At 40.2% G+C, this 18,354-nt stretch overlaps 1 protein-coding gene across 2 annotated transcripts in view; it reads left to right on the top strand.

Moving 5' to 3' along the window:
- Positions 1–18,354, top strand: part of ccny (cyclin Y) — a 35,605-nt gene that overhangs the window by 9,840 nt on the left and 7,411 nt on the right. Inside the window, exons 2-9 of one of the 2 annotated variants that reach the window (XM_053342532.1) lie at positions 9,938–10,012; positions 12,686–12,720; positions 12,890–12,913; positions 13,508–13,608; positions 13,725–13,760; positions 13,974–14,031; positions 14,408–14,527; positions 18,176–18,342. In XM_053342532.1, the coding sequence (XP_053198507.1) occupies positions 9,938–10,012; positions 12,686–12,720; positions 12,890–12,913; positions 13,508–13,608; positions 13,725–13,760; positions 13,974–14,031; positions 14,408–14,527; positions 18,176–18,342 (616 nt within the window). The remainder of the gene's footprint in view (positions 1–9,937; positions 10,013–12,685; positions 12,721–12,889; positions 12,914–13,507; positions 13,609–13,724; positions 13,761–13,973; positions 14,032–14,407; positions 14,528–18,175; positions 18,343–18,354) is intronic. The other variant, XM_053342533.1, reaches the window with a different exon arrangement.

The following is an 18,354-nucleotide window of genomic DNA, read 5'->3' as shown; positions in this document are numbered from 1 at the left end:
GCCAAAGTAGATTAGAATGTCATCTGACCCTAAAAAGAGATTATGAATTGGCAGAATATCTCAGTACAAAGCAGAGACACATCCTAAACAAGTAGTCACGAAATAAAATAATGGCAACCGATAGAAAACACAATATGTGGTCATTTTTCGACAGGCTTAGACAGAGTTGCACTTCTTCCCACAGTATAAAATATGCACTAAAATTAGTAACATTTACTTTAACAAATTCAACTCTAAAATGTTTGATTTCAATTGCTGTTTTGATGCTTTGGCAATATTGTTGTTGTGACATTTTTGCCTAGAATTTGAACTCATGCTCTCTCCCTCCCTGCAGACACGGTTATATTTTCAGACTTTTCTCACAGACGTAGCACATGTAGATCCCCACTAGTGATGCGTGGATCGTGTTCTGCAGGGACAGATGGTCAGTGGCAGGAGAGGAACTAAGGGGGGGGGGGTCATGTTGCCTTTTTAAGCATTACATGTCTGTTATAATGACACACGCATCTTTACTACCCTCATGTTAACTCCGATGCCAGGGATGAAGCATGTGTACATATATGTCATTGATCTCCGGGGGCCATGCTACTTTGAAGACGTCTCCCGAAATATTGTTTTTTTTTTTTATCACTCATCACTCTTGTTCCTGTCTCATTTCTTTATTTTTAAATCTCCTCAGTTTTTTTGCCTCTAATTGGCCATTTCCCCCCTATGTGCCAGCACTCATTGGACCCTGCTGTCTGTCCACCCATTTTTTACCATAATTGCTGTCCCCCAGTGTGTCCACAGTCACACTCAGCTCCCACACATTAATTCAAACTGTAAAATGTGATATTTTTCCTACTTTAATTAGTCATTTCACCCTGAAAAAAATGACTTCCCTTCTCCATCAGTAAAGCAGTGAGTTAAGGTGTGCACACTGCATAAAAAGGAATTCATTGTCCTCTTTAGTAGTGCTCCGTGTAATACATTGGCACTACTTTATCAGGCTTGGTAAGACTCAGCAGCAATTAGCAGAGCGTAGTGTACAAGCAGGTGGGAGAAGCAGAGGAATAGAGCGATAGAAAGGAAGAAGAAGAAAAAAAGATAGCAAGGCCTGGACTGTCTGTCTTTGCCTTTGATGGGCCTGCCTCTACCATCTGAATCGTTTCAAGCCAGCGTTGCCTAGTTACAGCGAGCAGAGGATGCAGGGATGGGAGGAAAGAGAGAGAGAAGGAGAGAGAGAGCAGGAGGGTGGGTGGGTGGGTTTATGGCTCTCAGTTGGGTGCACAGTAAATGAGTCCTCTCCCTTCCCCTGGACTCTCCAAGCCCCTCACATCCTTCTGTTCTAAGCTTTCTCTTTATCTCACTCTCACTTTTTCTCGCTCTTCTTTTTTTTTTTTTTAAACCTCAGCTGTTTTTTTTTCTTCTTTTTTTACATGTCAGTACACCACAAATTATGCTCACAGATGTACAGAAAAATAAAGACGCAGCAAGAACTTTTTTGAAAGTTTCCCAAGCAAACTGTTGTTTCTTGCCAAAAGGAAGTGCAGCACTTTTTCTTTCTTTCTTTCTTTATGGAAAACAGGACGGCAAATATCAATGCTCACATGGACAGAGTGTAGGCTGAGTGACTGTAGTGTTATATCAGCAGATAAGAGAGAATAGCACAGTCCACATTTAAGTGGGGCAACTTGAAATCTCATCGTCATCAATCACAGTGTAGCTTTTAAACACAGCCTTGATAATCAGATGGATGAGTAATAGCTGATGTAACAATACTGCGAGATTAAACTTGAATGAGACTTAAGTGCCTGCATGAAGGAAATGTCAATAACTATTTGGAGCCACCATTTTACTTGCCTTTATTATATTTCTTTATATCTCTATTTCTCTCTGTGTATTTAGTTGTATGTGTTCCATCAGTAGCTTTTTTGGAGAACAGTCCTCCTTCTCTTTCCCCCCCGTGCTGCTTCATGTCAACTTCACCTAATTATAGCCATCCATCAAGTTTGAAAGTAATCAACAACAGTGCTCCAGCTCCATGTCTGACACATCAGTACACAGGGCCATGTACACTGTGACACCTCACTTTAATGGATGGGTAGAATTTTTTTTTTTTAGGGGGTGGGGGTGGGGTGGATGTTTTAATGTAGTCTCTCCAGCACCGGTGCCTCCAGGCTGTACTTTTATTGTAGTTCCTCGTGAGGTTTTTCCTCATGTGATACCAGGATGTCTTCCCCGTTACAGAACAGGATGTGGCTTGCACATGCAGATAGGAGGTGTGCTGTTTGTTTAGTACATCATGTGTGAAAAGTTCACCTACCTGATGCAAGTGTGTGTGTAAATAGGAGAGCTACCTCAGAACTTGAAATTGTCATGATAGACTTTTTTAAAGGTGGAGTTTTTTCAGTGTGTAAAATCAGAGGCTAAACTTATTACTTAGTACATCCTGTAAGAGAGGAAATGTGTTTTTTGTTGAATTCAGGTGAAATGCCCTCAACTCATTACCTCCCCTCTTCTTGTCAATGATCAATGATTCAAGCTTAATGGTGGTTTAAGCTGTTTGGAAGAGCTGTGATGATGCTGATGGGGTTTGCGTCTCCTTGTTTTTTGTGTGTGCGTGTGTGTGTGTGTGTGTGCATGTGCGTGTGTGTGGAAAGCAGAAAGGACAATGAGTCATTAAGCATTTGATTCATGTGGTAACTCTAACATCCTTTACATTTGTCGCTTGTGAATTTCAGATACCTGAATTTTTTAAAACCTCTGCGCGTGACAGGAAGTGAGGATGTTTATTTTGATTTGTCAGAGAGGTATTCAAAACAGAATTATCATATTGTATCTTTCCTGATAATATCAGTATCATTTTTAATATGATAACAAAAACTCATATCATGATAATGTCAGTGTTCCAACTTGTTAATGTCATGACATCATACCATTGTGCACAGTGACAACAAGCATGGCTGAAAGTGAAAGTAGCAGTTGCTCTGCGGTGGGGGAGTTAGTTCTAAACAGGGGAGCAACTTCAGTCATGTGGAAGTGGTTTTGTCATAGAAGTACAGATGCACAACAAATCACAGTCATGTATAAGTGCAAGAAGACTGGACCATTAAAAAGGAGCAATACAACAAACTTATTTCACCACCAAAAGTAGAAGCGTCTTGTTGAGTATGAGGAGTTTGTGATTATTGCAAAAATAACCTGAAAAGTGGTCAGTTTGTTTTAGAGCCATATAGCTCATCCCTAATTAAGGTGTTTTTCTACATGATAAATCTTCTAATCTCATCTCATAAATCTCACCAGTGCAGCTTTAATTAGGGCTTATCACACACACACTGCTCAAATAAAAACACAGCAGTGGTATCATAAAGTAATATAGTGATAAATGCCGCAGCACTGATAACACATGCATAGTTAGTAGAGTGGAGTTAATGGAACAGCAGAGCCAGTAATGAGTTCCTTTGTTATCCAAGGTGAGAGACACTTAACGGTCAATATCTGCCCTTATTCACTAACAATGACCACTGAGCATGTTGTAAGCTGTGTCTGTCCATCACTGACTCACACAGTGATTCATACGCAGTCCAACCATAGACCAGGTTGTGACCTTGCTTTTTTCTCTCACTTTTTTCTGTTCTCACATTACAACACATACACAGGTGTGTTATCAGGTTTCAAATCACAGCATCATGCGGCGCAAGCGGTCATAAAGTTTGCACTGTGATAAGCATCAAATGAAAAATGTTTGGCTTCTTTCTGCTCTGCGCTGCACTCAGGAGGCTGTTTTACACCACAAAGCATCTGGCTGACATTCAAGGTGAGACAAAGAGAGGCAAACAGGAGGCAAATAGGGCAAGAGCCTCAGTCATTGAAGGTAAATTCAGAAACAGCATGACGCTCCAACATACTTCATGGATAAACTGAGGGATGGCTTGTTGTTGCTTTGCCGCAATCGCTTCACCAGAATTTATACTGACTCCTCATGATAAAAAAAGTGAAGTAAAATCCTGATAGAGTGAATTTAAAAGGCCAAATAAATCAAGTATGAGCAGTTGAACCAGATTGCATCATTTCAAAACAGCAACAGAACATTTTTTAGCTGACGTTTTAAAAATAGCATCCAGTGTGACACTTAACTAGAACCACGCAAACGCTGTGTCCCTTTTAACACTTCTATTTTCAAACACCAGCTTACATCTTGTGCTCTTTTCTCAAACGCTCCCATTACAAGACGTGCTGTGTGCTTCTTATCTCCACCATGTGGGCGTACTGTTTGATAGCATGCTGTTGACAGCTGGGCAGTGCCTGGCTCGCACCATCTGGATTCCTTCAGGCTCGCACCTCTCTGCAGGGCGGCCAAAAAACCAGCAATGGGTCTTCTTTTCTGGGGCTGATGTCGCACCCCCCCGGCAGCCAACCTCATGACAGACTACAAGGGGTAGGAAGACAGAGTGCCAGCGAGCTGTTCACTACAGTCATACAGCTATTCTTGTTCCCTGTATGACCACGGGCATCACTTTCTTTTTGAGGTCAATCTTACAGAGTTTCTCATGGCTCAAAGGTGGTGTACTGTACTGTATGTGACCTACTGAACTTTGATTCATTCTTTTTAATAAACAGAGTCAGAAGACAACTTCTCTCCTATCTGTCATGAATCTGATGGTTGATAAATTCCACCCAAAAAAAAAGTTTTTGTACATTTATAATATGAAATCTAACATGCTGTGCTACCAGAATATAAAAGATAGAGTCATGCTGGAAACTATAGGATAAATGAATTCAACCAGCTTGATCTATGAAGGCAAACAACTGCATTCATTTTCTGTACTATTAATCTTCTGGAGAAGACAGCATGGATGCAATATGAAATTTAGCTCAAAATTAACAATTTGTTATGACAGAAGTGAATCTCATCAACTGATGAGATGCGTGCAGGAGTACATAGTTCTTCTTATTTAAAAAAGTTTAAAGAACATCCCCTCTATATTATAAGCTGTCATTACCAACACTTATTAGAGGCTGTGACACATTGTTCTTTGAAATTAATTTAAAATTAATTTAAAATAATCAGTCATTAAAAGACAATCAAGAGTGTGACCATACTCTGTAACCTATTCAAATACCCTGAAGCCTGCTTTGCCACATATAGTATTGCTGTTGCCATTTTAATGTCTTTTTTTTGTCTGCACATGAACTGCAGTTGAAAATATGTATGAAAAATGTCAACTTTCCACTGAGAAAGCTGATCAAGTTATAAAACTCACTCAAAATAATTAAATATATGTACAGTGATGATATAAAAATCCATCAATCAGCCCTGCTCATTGACTTGCATCATTGCCCACAGCTGCATAATACAAGCAGAGATATAACAGGGAGAGCTATTGATATAAACAGAATATTAAAGTCTCTGACAGTTGACAAATAAATATTGTCTGATAGTATACATCATCATATCACCCAGCTTCTGCTCTCTATTTATTATTGTATGATTGTGCAGTCTTACATCATCGTCGCTGACAAGACAATGCTCGGGTGATAGATTTATATTCCTTTTAATGGAACGCTGGCAGAAGTGTATTCATTTATCAGAGAATTTAGTAGAGCAATGAGACGGAGCCGTTTTAGCGTCGTCCATCTTTCCCATACTGTAGGTGTGTTGGAGTGTACTCTGCAGGGGGATTCGGCAGGAGTGTAAATCCCTCCACTCTTTGTTCTAGCGCGTACCTCCCTAACAATGCGTAACCCCGCCAACCCCCTACTTCATTTCCTCTCCGCTTCCTGAAACGCAGGAAGTTGGGTGCTTTCGCCCACCCTCCAATGAAGTTGGAGTAAAAAAAGTCTGAAAAAACTGGGCAGGGTGGAACCACACCAAAGGTCACTGACACCATCCCCGAAAAGGGACACTGCTTCCCGTCTTGAAAAATGTTACATCATGAGGAAGTTATTTAAATGCATGTTTAAAAAAAAAAAAAAAAAGTTATCTAATATCCCGCCTCTCAAGATTGGAGAAATTTCAGCTTTCAAGTGATGTGCTGCAGACGACTGTGTGTGTGTGTGTGTGTGTGTGTGTGTGTGTGTGTGTGTTTGTGTGTGTTTGTGTGTGTGTAGCATCATTAACCCACCATCAGTTCTTCTTCACTACTCTTCGCTTCTTCCCACACAGCCGTCTTGTATTCATCATCGTGTGTTACTTCCTCCTACATCGTGACAGCGTGCGTGTGTCCTTTGAGGCTCTTCAAGTGGCTCTCAAACACAAAAAAGACAGTAGTTCAAAAGAGTTTGGACACAATAGCTGTGGCTCACGTGCACGACCTGCTGTGTACTGAGAGAGAGGCTCTGTGACTGTGATCTCAGGCATGCTCTCTACTTATGAGCACTTAGTTTGTTTTAATGGTGCACTGAAACTCAAGTTTAACTCATTTCCAGGAGGTTTCACATTGTAGCTGCACTCATCCCCCTTCTTTCATTTCTCCTCATCTTTGCTCTCATCTCTTATTCTCTTTTTCTCATATCCTCTCCACCTCTACATCCCCACTCTCCCTATTACTGTATCTCACTTTTTTTTTAAATCTCCCCTCTTTTCCTCTCTCTCCCTGTCAATCACATTTCAAATATATTACTCTCATCACTTCATTTTCTGCTGCCTCGCCCCCTTTGCCCCTTCCTCTCTTATTATCAGTCCCTCTCTCTCTCTCTCTCTCTCTGCATCAGTTTATCATTCTCTGTATGAGTAAATCTGGGTGTTGGTCTTTTCTGGCCCTTCCTGTTTCAATGACATCATCTAAGAAACCAGGAAGCTGCTGATGGGGTCACCAACCCCCACGCTGCTTGTCTGTGTTGAATTTTAGGTTAGTTTCCTCCCCCTTTATTTCCTTTTTTTCTCCTTTATAATAAGATTTTAGGAGTTAAGTTAATGCTTAACTTAGACCAGAACAGTATAATGATTATTACCTTATGTCAACAAATGTTTCATAGAAGGTTGTTCAGGATATTAAATCACCTCACCAGAGCACCATAAAATTCAAGCAACCTTGAGTACATAGGCGGTGCTATTAAGAGGCTAGGGGAGGCAATGCCTGTCCAAAGTGATCATGGAAATATTATGCTAAAACATTTAGTGAATTACTTGGCCTGCAATTTGGTATTTGGAGGCAATAGGTAGCAGGTTATTTTAGTGAGAGAGCGCTGAGAGAAGAGACAGAAGCCTTTAGTTACTGATTATAACGATCGACGCAAGCGGCGCTCTGATTGTTTCCTGAATTTGTTTTGCTTTTCTGTGTATTTTGGTGCCAAGCACAGGCGTGCACAGGTGGGAGGAGATGAACAAACAGGTGTGTGTAAAGGAGGAAGGCGGGGGGGAGGGGGGGGGGTAATCAGGTGAAGCAGTGCAAAGCGAGTTTCAGCAAATGCATAGAAATAACAGAATCATGCTTCAAATATAAAGTAAGTATATTGAATCAAACACTCCACAGCCAATAGGCATGTTTAAATCGGCCTATAGAATATGATGTTTAATGTGGTTAAAGCTGTAAAGTAGGGATTTCTAAATGAATATGATCTTGACAGCATCTGTTGTCCACAATTGCTTCATACTGTATGTGAAACTTCTCCTTCAGGTCATTAAATCCCTGCAGACAACTGAAGGCAGCAGCAGAGATATGCTAATTAATCTTCAGCCTCATTATGCTTCAGACTGGTCAGTTAGGACTCGACATTGTGCCTTTTATGCTGGAGACATCAAATCATCCAAGCTCTTAAATCCTGTGTGTCATGAAACTTCTATTCCAACTTTGAAATCTTGTTGAAATGCCTCACAACGCTTATACTGCTGCATCATATTTTGTGATATGTTGTGATATGGTGTGACAATTTACAGCATTAGAGTAGAATTAAGACTGAAAAAGCATACAATTGATGCAAGCATATAAACAGCTTCATTATTATTTATATCTCTAATTAATTGTAAAAAAAAAAAACAAAACCCAAAGAACCAGCAGCTCATTATGTTGCTGACTTTCAGCTTCACCAAGCATGATGTCCTGGTGCCGCCTGTGCTTCAGGGTATAATACCAATTCACAGTTCAAACACTGATTCTCTGTTTCTCCAACCACAGCTATGAAAAACTACTGACTCACAACTGCTCTTTGGAAATGTCTTCTTTTCAACTAAATAATAAGACCTCTCAGCAGCATGTTGCGTCCTATGGGATCTAATCAGGGCAAAGAACAAGGACACAAAATTGATAGTGATATATTCAGTGATGTCTACATAGCATGCCAGGCAGCAGTGTCTGTGGCTGGTTCTGGTTTGGCACGTATACATCAAACAACGGAAGGGAAGTGTGTTACAGGAAACATAGAAAGTTGAAAGGTGATTTTTTTAAATAGAAATCCGTGTTGTGATGTAGAAGTTCAGGTGAATAAAGCAACAACGACCTTTACCTGGAAAGCAAAAAAATAAATGAAAGCCTGCATTGATCATTTAGTGATCAATGCAGCCACCCTTCTTTTCAATAGCTGCCATGAGCCCCTAATCCATGTTTCTTGATCTGTTCACGATCAACTTTGGCTGAAGCAGTAACCACAGCCTCCCAAATGGTGTTCAGACAGGTGTATTGTCCTTTGAGAAGGGCCCAAATGTTCTCAATAGGATTTAAGCCAGGCAAGGAAGCGGGCCAGGTCATTATTTGATCATCTTTGAGGCCTTTGCTGGCGAGCCAAGCAGTTGAGTACTTGGATGCATGTGTTGGAACTTTGTCCTGCATAAAGATCATGGTCTTCTTGAATGCTGAAGACTTTTTTCTGTACAACTGCTTGAAGAAAGTATCTTTCAAAAACTGGCAGTAGGTTTGGGAGTTGATTTTCAGTCCGTCCACAAAAGTAGCCCATACCAGTACCCCTTCTTCATCTTGCTGGCACCTGACTCGAAGTGGTGTCGTATCCATTAGTGAACCCGGTCTCGGCCCGTCCATCTGGTCCATCAAGAGTCACTCTCATTTCATCTGTTCATAAAACCTTTGAAAAATCTGCAATCAGGTCTTTCTTGGCCCAATCTTGACACTTCAACCTGTGAATCTTAGTTTATTTCAACAGTGTTACATCTGCCTTAAAGGCTTTTTACAATTTTTGACTTTTCAGTGTCACTTTAATCTCTTTTTTGGCCTATTTTTAACCTGAGGTAATCAAGCTGCCTCATAATTATGAACACCTCAATACCTTAAGGTGTTAATCATTTTACACCGCAACCTTCCTCATTATACAACCTGAAAACAATTAAATCCAACAAGCATTCAAATTTATATGGTTTGGAGTTGAAAAATGTGCATAGAAATAATGGTAAGGTCAGAATCATCAAGACAGAAATTGTACAAACAAGGCTGTTGTCAAGTTCATCAGCTATTCAATGTTCAGATCTTTTTACCTTTGATTTATTGCTATTTGTGCCAGTTGCTGTTTAATCTGGTGGTTGATCCTAGGTGGTACGTGTGTATGCAGACAGTGATCTAAAACAAATCTATACCTTTCTGCTTTGTTTGCTTAGCACATCGATTTGCAAACTGTTGTTTACACAGTGCTGGTGCAGCTTTACTGTCAGCTGACTGATTGTTTTTCCATTTAGCTAAGAGAGGTGGTTAACCCCTAAAGCCAGTCTCACACATTTAACTTCAATTAAAAAAAAAAAAAAAAAACCCTCCATGTGTTGTAGTTATTGTGGTAAAACATGATGTCCTGATGTTCATTGCTTACTATAGCCGAGCTCTGCACATCTGCTGCTGCTGTAAAGACATTAAGAACATCAAGAACTTGTTCGGTACGCTGACTCACACTCAAACTGATTTTATACTAGAAGTGTAGAGTGGTTGTCCTCATTTTTCATAAGACGTAGAAATCCATTTGAGCTAAAACACAGGCGCTACTTGTGAGAATTACATTTTCTTTCCTCTATTTTCAGATCTGCCCATGGAGTACAATCCCTCGGATCATCCCCGGGCCAGCACCATCTTCCTCAGCAAGTCACAGACAGACGGTGAGCACCTCGCCTTTTCTCTCAAACCTCTGCATCTTTAAAAACGTCACACGCCTCGGCTTGCAGTAAGATCAGTACGAGGACTATGATCTGCTATTCATCTTGTTTGGATGATGAAATTCTAGCTTATATCTGATGGCTCTTAGATCAGTATGTGCTTTCCATCTGAAGTCTGGAGAAGAATGCTCTGTGCAAATTTATAGCGCTGTGCAATTATGCATGCTTTATACATTTTTAATACCTTGATGAAATGGCACGCAACCAGCACCAGTCTATTATAAAATAAGTAAGCAAACTCAAATGTCAAATGACTTAATTTATTGTACTTTGTAATGTTTGTCATTGATCTTCTAAAATGTGAGAGGTCATTCAAAGTGCAGCTCTTCCATATGTGGAAGATTATGCATCAAACAATCAAGCAGCCCGTGTAAAATCATTTCTAAGTGTCTTTTTCTTTTAAACTCAAGTCAAGTGATGTCATGTGCAGCTTAATTTTGTGTGAAAGCGATCTGCAGCATGGATGCAGGGATTTCAGAGCACAATACAATTGACCCACACCTTTCATCCACCATAAAGGCGCTGCAGACTCCAGTGAAAACTTCAACAGTGGTGTTTTGATCATTTTTGTCTATCTACTGTCAGGCAGTGAGACTGATCCTGTAGCAGTCAGCACCCCACAGAGTGGCAGTAACATCATAGTTTAATCAACTGAAATGTGATGAAGTTGTTTTTTGAGATTAATTTTCAGTTTGGACGTAATCTCTTTACTGTGACGATAAGAGGCTTAATATTGTTACATTTGCACACACTGTAGAAAAGCTGCTTCAACTGAAGAGTTCGTAGCCTGAAGGCTGATGTATTGATCTGATATTAAGTGCTCTTTTATTAAACTTATCAAGCTTGTGTGTGAATGCCTGCAGGCCTATTTTCTCAGCATATTATACATAGACCCGACAAGACCTGATTCTAAAGCTGGAAATATTAAACTGAGTAAGGGTGTAATGCTTCTAAAACTGAGACTGAAACCCTTATACACAACGTCCATGGTCTGGAGACACGGTTAAGTCTTCCGTGTTGTGGTCCACCCAAACCACAGTCACCCTGTTGACCTCTCATTACCTAATGAGTGCAGTGCCTTTTTCAAAACACCTGTCCATTTTGCATGTCTGTATATGTCAAAAAAACAAACATAGAGACAACTTGGACTTTGTGTTTTTTCAGTTCCGGTCCCCAACAAGAGAGGTAAGCATGAATGTGTGTGCTGTCAGCAGGCAGGTAGCGTTATGTCGTCTCCAGCTGTATCGTATGCTTGTACTTGATATCTATTTTGTCTTCTGTTTGCAGGCGATGTGTCTTCGCTGCTGATATCAGTGTGTTTGTGTTTGTGCTTATGTGCATGTCGGTCTATGAGGTGTATCATCATGTATAAGACTATGTAGTCTTGACCCAAAAACTGTGTTTTGGTTACTAACATGTCAGCCTTTTATCTCGCTCATTAGCAGTACTTGAGAAATCTTTTCTATTGAGGCCATGTGAATAATGGATTTGACAGGAGCATCACAGCACATTGTCTAGACAGATGTTATTATTTATATTTTTATTGATTGTGATTTGTGATGTTTGTGTTATTTTTACACTAAATAATGCAGCCCTAATTATGACATAAGAGACTTCTGCTTTTTGCTAGAAAGCAACACACACAGTCACAACTGCTAAGTGAAAAAAACGAGTCCATTAGGTGTGTGTGTGTGTGTGTGTGTGTGTGTGTGTGTGTGTGTGTGTGTGTGTGTGTGTGTGTGTGTGTGTGTGTGTGTGTGTGTGTGTGTGTGTGTGTGTGTCAGAGAGGTGAGAGACAGACAGCACCAAGTTGAAAGGTGCCAAACAGCACACTACGTCACAGTCTGTCTGTCTGTCTGTCTGTCTGTGTGTGTGTGCACGCAATGCCGTGCGCTCTGCATCTGCTCCAGTTTGCTTTGCCAGCGATCTTTTCCCCCCCCCCGTTGTGTGTTCTCCTACATCAGAGCGAACATATACACACACACATAAACACATATGGATACACAGTCAGGCGCTGTCACATTGGCGCTGTCACACAGCTGCACTCGTGTGTCGTGCCATATTTAGCCTGACACAACACTGCACTCAGTGAAGAGAGCTCCACAGCATAAAACCAACAAATCATTACGTCCATTAAGCTGAATTAGCCTTTCAAATGACCAGATTTGTGTGAGCAGAAAAAAAAGAGAAACCAGACAATCTCCACTTAAATTAAAACAGTCACTATGCTTGATTTAATTTGGACTCATGTAGGCCAAAAATGATGAATGGGTGAATTCATTAGCCACATACTCATTCCCACACATTAAGACCAATTTTTCAATTGAAGAGGAGAGGAAAAACCATTTACAGGCTTTGAAATGTTCTTTTTTTTCCATTAAAAAAAAAAGCTATTTGCTGAAACTGCTTTGCTGTGTGTAATGTAGTGTTGAATCAGAGGAAAAAAATTGGGGCGCTCTCCCAATATTTGCTCAAAATCTATAATGAAAGGGGACTTATGAACCCTGGATAAATGCTGCTCCCTGTCTGTCAGGCTGTGGTATTGCACTGGGACTGAGCTTGAAGCGTTTGTTGCCTGGCAGCACTGACACCTGTCTCTCCATCTTTCTTTTTCAGTCCGAGAAAAAAGGAAGAGCCTTTACATCAACCATGTGAGTATAATGAAAGACACATCAGAGGATACAAAGGCTAAAAACCATTAAAGTACATTTGATTATGCAACTTTTAGTACATTTAACCTGTTATCTTTTAGTGTAATACATTTGTGACTATCGCGAGCGTGCAAATGGTAATTTTTTTATGTGTTATGTTTTTTGCAAGTTCACACACATTTCGGAGAACAAGGTAAAGTCCTTAAAAAGTAACCCATCACTTTTTTTTTAAATCATTGTGCTTCACTCTTTCAAATCTCTCACTCCATTTATAGTCTCACTCATCATGTGTGTGAGTTAGATGTCATTATTTAGACGTAGCAGTAGTTTCATCACATTATGGTGCAGCTCATCTTTGTCCACCACTCCATCGGGAATTCGGTGCAATTTGTAGAATAAATGTACATTTACCTAATTCCTGAAGGAAAGAATGATCTTATCAATACTTCTAAATGAGCAAAATGTTTCTCTAAATGATAGAAGAAGCACTGTAAGAGAGAAAATAAACAGGAAATGCTCTTGACTGGTTTAATAATAGAAAGAAAGAAATGAGCGACTAAATGGAAGTTTGGGGTTGTTTAAAGATGCACTCCACCATAAATTATCCACCATTACCATATTCAACCATATCAGACACTGACAGAGGATGAACAGAATTAGTTTGTGGGTTTACAGGTGCCCTATTTTCCATAGCTGTTAACAGTCCTTTTGGCTGGTCTAAGTATGACAGAAATAGAGATTGATGTGTGTGTGTTGATTTGTTTTGATGTTTGTGTGTCAACTCCAGCATCATCTGGGCCCAGTGAGACGGAAATACAGCTCATGCTCCACTATATTCCTCGATGACAGCACTGTCAGTCAGCCCAACCTCAAATACACCATCAAATGGTAACTAAAAGCGTCTCATTTAAAATATCTTATTATTTAATGTTTAATCTCACATTGAGGAGTGGTTATAATGTAGTTTGTAATTCTCTTTTTATGTCTTTTTTTTGTCTTAACAGTGTATCGCTCGCAATATACTACCACATAAAGAACAGGTATGATAAATAGTTTCCACAGTTCTGCATCAAATCAACATCAGAGGTCAGCAGATAAAGCTAAAGCTCTCATGCAGGGCTCCAAGCTTCAGATAAATGCCCATATATGGCTTATTGAACAGGCGATATCTCAGGAGTACGTTATTATAGTCATATCTTACATTTTTTCAAATTTATAATTCAGACTGATGTTCTGTCTGTTTGTCATTCCAGAGAGGTCGACGGAAGAATGTTGTTAGACATTTTCGACGAGAAGCTGCATCCGCTCTCGGTAAGGCCCGAGCCCGAGATACATTTCCATTCCGGGAAAAGCTGCAGAGCTGTCAGGATTCATCAGCGCGGCGAATCACACAGGCTGATGAACAGCAAATAAGCCCGCGTGGATCAAGTAGTGTGGGGGGGGGAAATCTGTCTGTCTCTGGAGCCATCTGGAGCTTTCACATGTGTTTTCACTTCGATTCTCCCACTTAACAATTGCACAGCTTCACTCCAAAAATCGACCGCAATGCCTTTAATGCTCCAAAATTTGCAATTACTCACTTTAAAAATAAGTGAAAAAAAATGAGTGATTTGTAAGAACTGTTGTGAAAGCTTGTATTTCTATTTTGACTAATGATGTTTTTGTTGCTGTCTTCTATTTGCTGCAGAAGTCTGAGATTCCTCCTGATTATGACAAACACGATCCTGAGCAGAAGCAGATCTATCGCTTCGTCAGGACACTGTTCAGCGCCGCGCAGCTCACTGCTGAATGTGCCATTGTCACATTGGTGAGTGTGTGTGTCTTTTTGTGTTTGTGTGTGTGTGTGTGTGTGCTGACACTAGGAGGGAGTGTTGCTTCCTTATTCTCTCGTGTCATGCGCTGCCATCTTCTCGTTTGCCTTTTCTCTCGCTCTCATTTTATTTTTGGAACACGCTTCCTCTCTTGAAGCATATGAAATGCTCAGTGGATCCCTCTGGAGAATTTGTCCCAGAAATGTTTAACAGTGAGCTAATTCTCTAGAAAATTGGAAGGTATCTCTCAAGAATTGTGACGAGATCAGTTTGAGCCTTGCAATTTCTTTTCGGGATTACTTTGGTGTGAAGTATGTCTGTGCCTGTAGCAAGGATAATGATACTTCTCTATCAGTAGGTTCACTCTACACAACTTCCATCTCATTTCTTTCTTGTAGACACAGTTTCATCTAACACATTAAACCTGCCAGCAATAGAAATATTAAAGCATATGAATTGAAGAAACGTTATGTATATATTTTATCTAGTTTTACAATTACATTATATTTAAGGGATGACTGAAATAAAATACAGTACCTTAAATACTGAATTTTCGTTCACTTGATTCAAACATGCATATACACTCTTAAATTACTTAAATATACGTCTTTATACACAGTAGTTTACCAACTTTAATCAGCCATGTTCAGTTGGAAATAAACTCCTCTGCCCAGAAACATCTCTTTCCACACCTAATCGCTCTGGCTGACACGCCTCACGTCTCTGGAGACTGGGAAGTGCAGGGTTAATATGTCCGGCCTGATAGCCTGGTATTGGGTTGCTCTGCTTCCTGACAGAAGCACAGATGTGTGAACTACATATATATACATATATATATATATATGTGTGGGTGTGTCCAGACATGTACAGGAAAGCACATATACTGATATACTGTGTTTGTGTCTGTGTCTTTATCCATGTACAGGTGTTCTAAAGCTCAAATATGTCAGACTTAGAGAATCACACCCACACACATACACACACACACACACACCACCTGGCACATGGCCTGACTCTTCCAGTCTCCCCTGAGTAAAGTTTGGCATGCAATCAGTAATTGAATCGGGCTGGTGGCTGGTGGTTATGGGCTTAGCTTAGCTGATGCAGCTAACTTTAGACAAGGGGAGTGGTGCAAATTGAAGCTGGGTGGCTTTCTTCTCATTCCCAGTCATTACATCATAGGATAGCAAAGAGAATGTCTCTGTTGAGGAAGTGAGGATGGAGGAAGTCTTCTGAAGTCAGAGAGTCAGGGCATGTCTTCTTTTGTTAATCATCACTCAGACGTTTGAGCAGAAGGCACACAAAGACACACAAAGGAACATTGTAACAGGTGAAGCTAAAGCTCCTCTAGAGACATTTCCATGGGTGGCAAAGGTCATTCATTGGCGTGTCACACACTATTAGTTTAGAAACATTTATATCTATATTAAGATAATTATAGATGTTCCATTTTAGACCTTTGTTTTAAAAGAAGGACTGCTGTATTTAGTTCACCATCTGCTCTAACTGAATAGTCCTGCACTGGTAATAGAGAGTAGATGAATAGTACAAAGAGAGTTACTACACTGTAAGGCTATTATTACTGGATCAGTCTCATTCTCAGTGATCTCAGCAGAAGGTAAGTCGGAAAGTGATTCATTGTTGAAATGAAGAATACCGCATGTACAAAAAATAGGAACAAAAAAGGATATGAAGCCATGACAGCAGTGTATATATGAAAGATGATGTTATTTAATGTTCCAGACCTCCACGGAGTCCCGCTGCTCTGCCCAGTCCCATACCTCATCTGTGGCATTGCCCTGAGAAACACAACATTAAATCATTTGGGTTTCATCTGGCTGCTTAGGGCTCCTGTTTGCCGACCACAGCGCCTCTGGATTCTTTGTTGTGCTTGTTTGTATAGTTTTTCTCTCTGTACTGTTGCATTCATAACACTCAGCATGTGGTCCGGCTCTCATTTCATGCAGGCTTTTTTTTTCCTTTTTTTTTTCTCAGTGTTTGCTGCCTGCTGCCAGATGAGTGTATACGTGGTGTCTGTTGGCAGGCTTAGAGCCACAACAGCGATAGGTTAACATTGCCTGCAGGCACAAAGCCCAACCCAGCATGACTTGTCCAATTAGCCACCTGAGCTGTGCTAGTGGGCAAGTCAAACCAGGTTGAAAAAAATAAAAGGGATAAAAGAATATTTCACTCCCTTCTCTTTGACTTTGTGTTTGTCCAAACCACAGGCTACCAGTACAGTGTAATAATTAGATGCTAATGATCTTCCAGCAGATGACCGTATACTCTCTAGCACTGTTCTAAGTTTAGGGTTTGTTTTTTTTTTTAAGTTACTTAAATCTGACAGTTCTGACACGGTGCATAGTCAGCCAGAATGATAAAAAGTGAGATGTGCAGTACATTCCCCCGCTGGAAAATAAAAAGTACAGCATCTCTGCAAACCAGATTTATTTGTCAAACTTGTCATTTGAGATGACAGACTTCAAATCTTGAGGCTACTTTAACTTGTCTGAATTCAGATTTCTGTCAAGCCTGCAGTTCATTTCACTAGTGGAAGATTTAAAAAATGCAGTACGCAGGGGAAAATCACAAACTTTGAAAAACTTGTTATAATATTTGAAATAGTTCAAATATAAATACAGAAATGGACTGAGGTATAAACAACAAATTAACTTTGAAGTCAACAACTAAAGTGAAATTGAAATAAAAACAAATATAGAAAAAGAGGGGGGGGGACGCCTAAGAACATTATGAGCAGCATGTTTATGTCTCCAGGGGGGATAACTTAACACTTAACTGCACAAGAGAAGAAAAAGCATTTTATTATTTGGGAATATGTACTGTGACATATGTGAGCTGTTATGAGAAAACTGTGAGGTGTCACTTCCATTAGCAAACTAAACATTTAGTTATCCCCATTGCAGAAAATCACTACAGCTTCAGAGCTCAACAACAGCTATACAATCTAATAGAGTACACGCTCTCTTAGATTCCAACAAAATGATGATCAGTGGATAAAAAGCATCAGTACAAGTACTCCGACATGTGAGGAGTAGGTGCCCGCGGGCTCGGTACGCTTTGTAATCTGTAGACTGTGGGAATTTTGGCTACTGAGAGACAGAGGAATGGAAATGCTGAGAGAGGCAGAGAGACAGAGGGGTTCTATCGACATGGATATTTTATGAGGGAGCTCCAGGGAAGTTGGATTTCATCAGCCTCTGACATCTTGTTATTGTGGTTTTTACCTGGAGCAGCAGCAGCAGGCAGGAGACTGCAAAACAATAAAGCAGCACAATAACTGTACAAATAAATGAAGGCTTTTAGAGCACAGGGCAAATAAACACAGAGAAAGATGCTGATTACTTAGAGAATAGAGGATACATGACCATTTGTTTATGTATTTTGATGTTAGTACCAGCATGATGGCATTAGAAATGTAAAGGAGGTAGGCCAAATGTTAACGATAATGCCATCTAAACCCATGTGTAAGACATTTGAATGTATTTAAATGAAGTGCTGAGCTAGTTGGGACATATCTATTTTATTTATATTCATCTTGTTCTATGGATGTTATTTCTGCATTTTGTATGTTCTTATGAGTGGAAAACAGACATATTTACACATTCTTCATTTCTTTATCTCAGGTGTATTTGGAGAGGCTCCTGACCTACGCCGAGATCGACATTTGCCCCGCCAACTGGAAGCGTATCGTATTGGGAGCAATCCTCCTGGCATCCAAGGTCTGGGACGACCAGGCGGTCTGGAACGTCGACTACTGCCAAATTCTCAAGGATATCACTGTGGAGGACATGTGAGTTGTGGG

Source organism: Scomber japonicus, chromosome 21 (assembly GCF_027409825.1).
Source record: "Scomber japonicus isolate fScoJap1 chromosome 21, fScoJap1.pri, whole genome shotgun sequence".
Taxonomy (NCBI): domain Eukaryota; kingdom Metazoa; phylum Chordata; class Actinopteri; order Scombriformes; family Scombridae; genus Scomber; species Scomber japonicus.
This window is presented reverse-complemented; position numbering and strand designations above follow the sequence as displayed.